At 30.6% G+C, this 10,573-nt stretch overlaps 1 protein-coding gene across 1 annotated transcript; it reads left to right on the forward strand.

The window, feature by feature from the left end:
- The first annotated feature begins 3,352 nt into the window (after positions 1-3,352).
- LOC149884236 (uncharacterized) lies at positions 3,353-10,112 on the forward strand. The gene is made up of 2 exons (XM_090098389.1): positions 3,353-7,312; positions 7,885-10,112. Exon 1 carries the CDS (start codon positions 6,967-6,969, stop codon positions 7,306-7,308), a length of 342 nt encoding a protein of 113 aa, XP_089954515.1. The 5' UTR covers positions 3,353-6,966; the 3' UTR covers positions 7,309-7,312; positions 7,885-10,112.
- Positions 10,113-10,573: the final 461 nt, after the last annotated feature.

The following is a 10,573-nucleotide window of genomic DNA, read 5'->3' on the forward strand; positions in this document are numbered from 1 at the left end:
TGGCTATGATACTACGGGTTTATAAAATACGTTTCAAATGGGACTTAGCGATATGGTTAATTGCTGCCTTTTTCTTGCTTCAGCGATTGATTTCGTTTATATAATTGTACATTTTATTATATTCTTAAACAAAAGCAATCAAATCTTATTTGGCTCTTAATTTGCTTTTAAAGTGTCAAAATTTTAGTTGTAATTTGTTTTAAAACACTGACTAGTTTTTTGTTTTTGATTCAGACTTTTCATACAGTTAGACTAAATTGGTCTGCATTTTACAATCATTTTCTAAATTTCGAATTAATATTCAGCGTGGTTCTTGTTAATAGCGTTAAAGTGGTTGTTGTTATTCAGTGTGGTAGATAACAACAACCACGATGACCAAAATGAAAATTATTTGGGTGCAGAAGCTTTTACTAGAAAGTCTATCGGCCTCCGATGCCCCTGACGAAAATCGTTTTTAATCAAATAATTTATACTTGATTTATAATTTTTGCAAAACTTTTTGAAAGGTCCATGTCCCACACTAAACATATTTGATAATGCGTTAAACAAATTATGAAATATGTTTAGGGACGTAAGAGTTGATTAACGGCTTTAATTGAATTTTTTCAATAACTAAAGTTTTCACAAAGACGGAATATTTTATTTCCTAAATAGAATATATTTTTTGCGACAGAATTGCTTACTGTCATTATGAGGTTTTCTCTCTCCGCATAAAAATATACTTTTTGAAAAAATGTATTTTGCACTAATTAATCTTTAAATTGCTTAATAATGTAAAAACAAACGTTGAACTTTCTTCCATTTTTTCTGGCGACAGGAAGCGAAAATTTGCGCCCACCCCCACCCACCCCCCTTCCCTTTGGCGGCCGACGCCAGTTAAGAAGTGGAAACCACTGAAGGCAACCTTTTCATCTTTTTGCATACAAAATAGCTTCTGACGGCAACCGCCAGTGGTTTTCACCTTTTGGTTGGCGCCAGCCTCCAAAAAAAATTTCCAGCAGCGGCCGCCAATCGGAAGGCGGAAGCTACTGTAGGCAGAGGCAAAAACATTCTACCCGCAAAAATATTTTGGGAGGCGGACGGCAATTCTTTGCACCTCCAAAAAGCGTTCGTGTTTCGGCATAATCTTACTTTGCCGCCGGAAGGGATTATTAACGCTGATGCGTTATATCACCATAAAAATAATGTTTAATCAAAAAGCGCAATATAAAGGAAGTTTTCGAAAAAGTGCGCTCCATCGGAAAAGTGACGTAGTCAAGGATTGGCATGGATAGGAAGCAACCCACCGTGTTTATCAAACTTGCCCCTAATTTACAAATTACAAAACCTTATTTACAAATTACAAAACCCCTCCACAAAAACGGCCCGCATACATGCAGAATAATTCCTAACATTATAACCCAGAAGTACCCAGAAGCAGGCAATTCTCCTTAATACGCTGTTTTTCTTACCAATCAGTATGTTAATACAACATAAAATGACTTTGTTACTTGATAAAAGTAAATAAAATAACTTACTTTTTACTTACTAAGTAAAGTATAGTATTTCAATGAGAAAAATTTACATTTACTTGTAATGGTAACTATTTTTTCTTTCAAATAGTTTTTATTTAAGTTGCCTGTATTAATTTTTGTTACTTTTACGCATAAAAGTAATTTCATATTACGTAGCTGTATTCTCTTACTTTTTAAAGTAAATATGACTTTTTTAAAATCTTATATTTACGTAAGATCACTTTCTAAAATAATTTACTTTTACATGTAAAAAGTAAATTATATTTCGATACAAACTATTTGAATAAGTATAAATCTAAATTACTTTTTAAAGTAAATTACTTTCACACGGCTTACTTTTAAAAGTAATTTACAAAAAGTAAATAACTCTTTTATGTAAACTACTTTTACTTGCAATAAAAAAATAACGCATTTTTAATAAGTTTTTAATAAGTTACGCATTTTAAAATTAACTTTATGTAAGTAATTTTATATGTAATATAATGTTATTTTTTAAAAAATGAATTACTTTAAAATGTAAATATATTTCATAATTTAATCTAAGTTATGTAAAGTAATTTTTTTTTTACATCAAAATAAGTAAAAGTGCCATCCCTAGTTAAATTTGAGACAAGAATTAGTCAACTCTTAATTGAGTCAAGTTAATTACTTAAAAGCCAACACAAAAGCGTAGTGGTTATACTTTACTGAAGAGATAGCATTGGACTTAACGTTGAGTTCTATAGACCCCGTCTTTCAAATGTAACAGCCAGTATACAGGGCCACTAACGGTTAAAAGGTAAGTTCATACCTAATGAGTTATCATCAGGTCTGGACTTGCCTCTAAGTTTCTAATACTCTTCTATACTCACAGCTTGTTATTGGTGTTTCAGATATTCTAAGTTTAATGCAAGGTACTCTTCTCGTGTAGGTAGCCGTAAAAGTCCGCGTTGTTTTAAAGTTTTTAAAAGTCCGTTCGATAATACTTCTACCTTAAAAGAAGACATAGGAAACGGTTCGGCTCAGAGGATCTCGTACAAATAAGAAGATAAAGGAATGATAATATAATATATAAGAAGATACAGGAATAATAATATAAGATATAGCTTCGATTGTATCAGAAGATCTCACACAAATATGTAATGAGCTTTACCATAAGCAATTATTCTTAATTCTTTTACTCTTCACGTGTAAAAAAAAGGCTCGCAGTTAAAACTCTTATAGCCTAAAATAGGGACTACTTCTCTAAAAAGATTCAGTATGCTTCTTGTTTTATTTTATTGATTTTTGCCGTTTATTGAATAAAACTTAACGTCATTAGAGTTTCACCTTTCGCTGTTGATGCCTTGAATCTAATCAATCTTTAAAAAGTATTAACTATTTTAGCTGTTATTCGAGCTGAATTAGCAACTAGTGTATTATTTTCTTCAATAACAAACATCTTACTTACATTTTCTTTAAAGAAAGTTTATAATCAAAAAGGTTCCTGCATAACCACTTTTTAAAGGTAATAAAAAGGGTCCCCCACTTTTTTAAGCTTGACACAAATTTTTTTCCCAAAACGTTACAAAAATAAAGGTGAATTTTTTACATGTGCTGAGAGGAGTTATCAATTTTGTATGATTTCTTCGTTATCACTTTGGTACAGTCTGATACCTTTTAATAAACTTGAATCAACATCAAGTAAAAAATCAGGGTCTAGTTTACTAACTACTGATATTAACTTGTTTCCAGCATGAATTAGCTCATTTTTGTTTTCACTTCCTCCACAAGTGCAATCTTGGCCAATTAAAAGAACAAGTACCAAAAACGAAGTAATAAGTAATAATATAATGACGTTTTTTTAGTATCCATTTCTTTTCTTTTTTTTTTTTTTTTTTACACGCACTCTTTATCACATCAAATGCAAGCTTGCATGGAAAGGTTGATATACTATGTAAATTGAAAGCTGATTGGTTTACAAGATAACGAAATTCTCATAGTTCAAAGTATATATAACTCTACTTTTAGGGGATTTCAAAAGTAGCTTTTGATAATTTTAAACCAAAACCCTGTGATTCTTGGTATCATGTAAACCTTCCAAGGTAAGTCAGTATACATACAGCAGTAAACATTCAGCATAAATTACGTGAAACTAATTGCTATAAAAAAAAGGTTACGTGAAAAATTACGTGAAACTAATTGCTATAAAAAAAGGCTACGTGAAAAATTACGTGAAACTAATTGCTATAAAAAAAGGTTACGTGATAAATTACGTGAAACTAATTGCTATAAAAAAAGGCTAACACTCATTGAGAGTATACAAGAGCTAGATATTTTATTAAACGAATATTTCCTATAAATTCCCAAGCCTTTATCAAAATTGTGTAAATATAAATATATAATAGTAGTTTTTGATGTAAGTATGGTAATTGTTGCTGCCTTAACTCTAAGCAAAAATTTAAACTTTTGTAACCTTTTCAGTATATCAATTTTTATTACAAGCTGATTTTATTACAAACATGATTTTTACAAGCGTTTACGAGATAATAGCATTTCTATTCAAGGTACTGCAAAATTATACAATCATTTAGTAACATCTTTGAGTTATCGTTTGATCAGAACAATAACAAAGTTACTCTTCAAATGAGCTTTGAATTTGCTTCAAAATTTCCCCTGAATAAAGAATTTAAAACAGAAAACACTAAAGAAATCAAAAAGGTATGTTTAGATAAGTATGTAGTCATTCATGGCTTTCTGGAAATGAAGAATTGCTGTTAATGCTAGATTCAAATATGACCAAGGCTGCATTTCAACTTCACAAAAATGCTGCAATTGCGAAACAGTGTAACCTGTATCCTTAATTTAATACTATAAAATCATCAAAATTTTTTTTCTATGCTAACGAAATGATTTTTACTGACTTTTTACTGCGAATATACCACTGCTAAGCTAATGCGACCACACAGCACACAAACATTGCCAAGTTCAAATTGATTTTATATGTGTGATAAAACAGTGAGAATTGGTAGCTTTTTAATATAAAGCGGGCTTTGATAACTCTACTGGCCTAATCATATCCAAACAGAAAATCCCTGAATTAAAAAAAGAAGAGCCGTTGTTTGTAACTTGCTTTGTTCCACTTTGAACAATAACTGATATTGGAGAAACTGTTACTTGGAGCAACCCAAAACCTTTATCTATTTTACATTGTCGACCTTTAAAATTTAAATTTAAAAAAGAACCAGCTAATTTAATAATCAAAGAAACCATTTTGAAAGATGATATCTCTCACATTGTAAAAACTGGGGTTAAGTTTTCTTATGGCAAAGTCCACACTGTCTTATCAAATGTAACAAGTTCCAGTCAATTTAGTGGTATATGTGAATGTTCACCAAAAGATATGAACAATGTTGATAATAATACAAAACTTCCATATTCACTGGATGGACTGCAATACAGATTATTTACGCTTCATGCGTTTTAAACAACAAAAAGTCATAATACAAAACATATTCCAACAAAAAATGGGACTTGTTGTTGACTAACCGAAATATCGAACCGCGAAGATCTAGTCCTACATGTACTATTGTTATAACATACCTCAGAGTTATACATACATACATGCTTCAGAGTCTTCACAAGACTTTCATTCTTGGACAAGAAATAACAGGACGTCTGGTTTTGCCAATTTGTCAATTTAGCGAAGAAATAAAGAACTCTAATGTTGTAAGAAGCATTCGCGTAAAATTTCAAGAATGAAGGTTTGTGAAGGTGTTATGAAAAGACTTTTATAATCTGATCCAGTTATTTCATCCAATAGAAAGAATATTTCATGGATATAAAAAAAAAAAACTTTCTCCTGAATTTGTTTAAGTTCTTATTTGCGAGATAAAACCATTTCTTAATTTTTTTTTATGTAGTTTTTTAAGTTTTACATTTTATGTAGATTTTAAGGTCTTAGCAATAAATATGCAAGATGGGCGCTTGATGTTAACTTTTTATGGTTTGTATTCTTAAATTACAACAATTCTAATAAAAAAAACAACAAACAAACAAAAACAATAAAATAAATTTTGCACAAAACGAGATTTTAACCGGCTGCATAGTGTGTCATTTTAACAATCTAGAAGGAAAAAAATTCATTTTTTCAACTTGTTTCAAAGTGTTTATTTGTTTTGTATTCCGATAGCAGATAGTCCATAGTGTTTAGAAACCAAACTTGATTTTTTTGTAATTTGATGTAGCTACTAATTAATTCTTCTGAGTATGCGCTAATTTTTAAAGTCATAGAACGTAGTTTTGACAACAGTAATTCAATACTTTTAGTTATTGTAAAAGTTTCACTTCTGAAACTTCGTCTTTTATCGTTAATGTTTTCAGCTTTTAACGAAAATTCTTTTACAGATTTGTAGAATTCTTTTAAGAAAGTTAGTAATTTTATGTCAAGTCATAAAGATTTTTTACAATTTCTGTGTTTCTTTTAACATGTAATGTAACCGAATATCATTGCATGATTATATAAAAATTTAACCTCGTACCTTTGATTTATTAAACCAAAAAAAAAACATTCTTCGAATATTTGCGAACTAATTTTATTTATTCTGTTTTATAGAATGACTCCTTCAATTTCCCAGATGGCTCATTTTGATGTGTGGGTATGAACCCCGAAAATTTCCAAGTTTGATGCATTGAAGGGATATTTTCTTGAAGAAATAGGAGATGTTGGAAAGTCTGAAGCTGCTTTAAAGTGTATAAAAATTAAAATTAGAAGTTTTTATCAAACATTTGAGATGAAATGGACAAAAATAGGAAGACATCAGCAGCGTTTCCTGGACACCTTTTCTTCTTGGATAAATAAAAGTATTGAACCTACTGATCCTATATTTCAAAATGTATAATGTACGTCCCAGCAGAAAGGCATAACAAAATCTTTTAGCACTTGCGGTCCTAAAGCTCAAAAGTACAAATTGCAACATCTCCTGGAGTCAACTAGCCAAGAGCTAAGTATTTCCACAGAAATAAAGCTAAGGAAACAAGGAAAAAGAGATTTAGCTTTCATTGTTAAAGAACTTTGGGTTGTATTTCCGAATCAAGGTACAACTTTAAAGAAGACTCGGGAATAGTTGCTAAAGCAACCAGAATCATTGTCGGCGGAACAAGTGCTCGTACTTATAGTCCATGCTAATCTCTCCACTCAACAGTACTAACAAATTCATTAGCTGGAAGCTTAAATTACAATCTATATCCCTCTTACCACAAATTTAAAGAAGCCAAAATAAAAGAATTGAATAAAGAATATCTTTCCTTTGGATTATAACCTCTTTATGCCTGGAAATTGTTTCAGAGATGTTGCGAAGTCGACTAAGATAATAGGATTGCCCTTACAATTAATAAAGCGCTTAGGAATTATTCTAGATGCATAAACTCGGATCGTAAAATCAATTTGGATAAATTCAAAACCTATGTAAGAGGGACCTATACATTGAGCAATATGGATGGAATGGCCATTATGGAAACGTGCATTCTTCCAATCGGACAATATTCTGAAGAAGTCCAAGAGGGTAGAAACAAACACAACAGGCAGTTTAGGGAACACTTTACGAGGAAAACATCACGAATGGACAGAAATAATGATTTATTAAACAGACTGCTAATTACTTCAGATCCGATTATCGCAAGTTTGAGAGCTCAAAAACTAAGCATTAAAATGAATCTCGAATTGTTAAATTTATTAGAAAGTGAGCAAAGTGAGAGAGCTTTAGAAAGTAGCAATTCTGCGGACTCATCTGAGGATTTATTAGATGAACATGTTATTGCCAGTGATACCAGTTGACTGGGTAATCTATTTTTGCCTCTTTCAAAATGTGTTTTTTTTATTTAATTGTAAAATGTAAATTTAAATGTCTCTTTCATAAAAATTCTTTTAATATCAAAATTAAAATCTGAAATCCTTAAATTTATTAAATTTGCTCTAATTTATAAAACTCAAAAAACGTCATTATTTTTATTATTTTGCATTTTTATGATTACTATACCCATAATTTTACTTTAAAAAAGCAAAGTTATATCCTATATTTGTGTTTGGAATTTTTTCCTTCTAGATTGATAAAATGACACACTGTAAGTTGTGCGGTAGAAGTGGCTCTATCTCGGTTACCATTCTATCAATTGTGCCCTATCATTTTATCAATCTTTTATATTTCGAAAATAATTTTAAACTCTGTTATGTATCTTTACCTGTATATTTATATAAAATCAGTGGTTAAATTAGGTAGGGAGGTAGAATACAGAGGGATGGTTTTCACCTATGCTAGATTTGTCTAAAATCTTAAGGTGGATCAAAACATTTATACAATATTTAATCTAAAAGATTAAATTTTAGCGATTTTACTTTTTTATACGCTTTTAGAAAAGTGCGACAATGATTAAAAATCGTTTTATAATTCGCGGTGGTACCTTGACTTGTGCGTTTACCTGTGACCCACTTGATTTCTATGACTTTGCTATCAGCCTGAATTCGGTAATCTTACAATGGAGCAGACTTGTTGGATCGGTACCACCACGTAGAAGATTAAAATTATGATGATGAGAACTAGTATCTATATTAAAATGGCAATAGCAATAGGATCCTGCTTTATGATGTCCAGAGAAACCGTGCTATAGTTTTATGTCTTTTTAATTGAGTTGACGTATGTAGATCCAAGTGCAACTTGTTGACTGCCATTTGCTATAAAGTAGAACAGCATAAATGTCCAGCACAAATGCAGCGAAGTGAGCATAATAGGGGTGAATTTTTTGTTCAAATAGGTGGTCTACGTGCTCATCGGATAATTGGGCCCCTCATAACGTCATCAATCTCATCCTATGAAGTTTGTATGATTGCGACATCAATGGTACTGATTGATTTGCAAGAAAGGGTAAACTAATAACGTTATAGTTATTGCGCTCCGTTAACGTTTTGTTGCACTATTTTTAAGTCTCTGAAGCAGGTGCTCAAGGATGAGGCTGAAAAAATCCATTATTTTTAATCCAAAAATATGTTGGTCATCACCGTGTCTGACAACTCATTTGTATCCAAATTATGTTTTCAAGATTTTTTCCTAAACTTTGATTACTTTTGTACTGAAAATAATTCGTTCCAAATAATGTACAATTGTTTGTGATTTTTTTAATAATAAAGACTTAAGTAAAAGTTTAGATTTACAGGGTGTTTGAAAAGTAACGCACAACTTTAACATAAGCTAGCAAAAAGAAAAAAATAATCAAACTACAGCAAATTTTATTTCAAAAACTAAATTGAAATTTTTTTTTTGTAGTTTACATGATTTGACATGATTAGATGATTGAAGTGACCTCCATTTTTTTACACAACAGTTTCCAAACGGGTTACCAAAACGTCAATCGATGTTTTTTCTTGTTAAATGTTTGCTTATTACTTGCTCAATTCAATTAACTAATTCTTCTTTAGACTATATAATGCTGTTCTTTGTATTTATTTTGCCATTGATATAGAAGTGGCATTCATCAGTCCACAATACAGAGTTCAAAAATCCCTTGCTTTGAAGCAGCCAGTTAGCAAAATGGAGTCGAAATGGTGTCTGTTGATTTAAACTCCTGTAACATGGTGAACTTGTAAGGAAGCATTTGAAGATTTTTGCAGAGGATTTTGATGAATGGATGTTTTAGGGATTTTATTATCATCTACAATTTGTTGAGTGGAGCAGCAACCTGTCTCCAAAGCAATACGATGCAGTGATTCCGTCACAACTGGTGTTCTTTCTTCTTCTAAAGATGGGCAACATAATTTCTGGTGGTCGAGAACATGCCTATTTCTTCCAGTTTATCAACTGGAATCGTTTGATGCTGTGAGTGGTGAATGGGTTTATTATTAAACCACATACTTGTTTGAACTTTCGTAGTGCTGCTGTTGTACTTTCACCTCCATTTCCATAATAGCATTTGATGATGAAAATTCTGTTTTCCATAGAAATATTGTGACTGTATTCTCAAAAATAATCTACAACATAATATTCCTTCCTTATAAATGTTTAAAAAAAGAACATTCAAGAAATATTCTCATTGGCTAGTTAATAACAGACAAATGAAATTGTGCGTTACTTTCCGAATACCATGTACTTGCATCTCTAAGTTTTTCTCAAGTCTACTATGTGGATTAAACTTAAAAATAGTCATTAAATTCGGCACCACACCATCTTTAAAATCAATTTAAATAAAGATTTAATTCTTAATCAATCGAACCTTAAACCGGTGACCGGACAAATTTAAAAAACGAGTTGGTAGAGAATGAAATAGCAGTAGGAAAAATGGTAGCTACGAAGTTGTCGGCTACTATTGGTCTTTTTTCGTAAACCCTCTTAAATTGATCACCTATCAAAATATTTTTTATCTAGTTAATCAAGATTTATAAAACGTTATGGTTGTATTAAGTGCACTTTTAATTTTCTGTTTACGCCTTAGGAAACTTTAGTTATAAAAATGTCTTGTCTGATATGAAATTGACTGTCCAAGGAAACAATTACCATAAGGAGCAACTATTTTGTTGCCTATCAGAAAAAAAAGTATCAGAAAAAAAAGTTTTCTGTCAGATTTTTGTAAAAATCAGAAAAAAAAGTTCAAGGAGAACATACATTTATTTTTATCATAAAGTAAAGTTAATTTAAAATGCCAAAATAACTCAGATTTATATTAACATCAAACAAGAATCCTTTTACAAATGCATTATCGATCAAAGTTATATAAAGTTCTCTATTTTAAAGAAACCCTTGAGTTCTCTTAAATTTAATAACATATTCCTAAATCCCTCCCATTTTATGCTTCTCTTCTTTTAATAAATCCCTGTAACTAAAAGCCCTTCTAACAATAAAAAATCACAATAAATCCTTCTTATTATATTTTTTTTTCTTTCATCATAAACCCTCTTATCAAAAGTTTTAACTCATATTTGATAAGATTTAATAACTAATTCAATGCAAAATTCAATTTAGGATATTTAAAATTATTTGAGCATTCTCAATATATATATGACGAAGAGATAAAGAAGTAACCTCATTGAGGAGACTGTTCCAATCCCGAGTCTT

Source organism: Hydra viridissima, unplaced genomic scaffold (genome assembly GCF_058129835.1).
Source record: "Hydra viridissima isolate aposymbiotic clone 2 unplaced genomic scaffold, HvirCarnegie_v1 scaffold_9, whole genome shotgun sequence".
NCBI classification, from domain to species: domain Eukaryota; kingdom Metazoa; phylum Cnidaria; class Hydrozoa; order Anthoathecata; family Hydridae; genus Hydra; species Hydra viridissima.

What these genes read in the sequence shown, in the direction of transcription:
- LOC149884236 (XM_090098389.1), top strand. Translation starts at nt 6,967, where the DNA reads ATGGATGGAATGGCCATTATGGAAACGTGCATTCTTCCAATCGGACAA.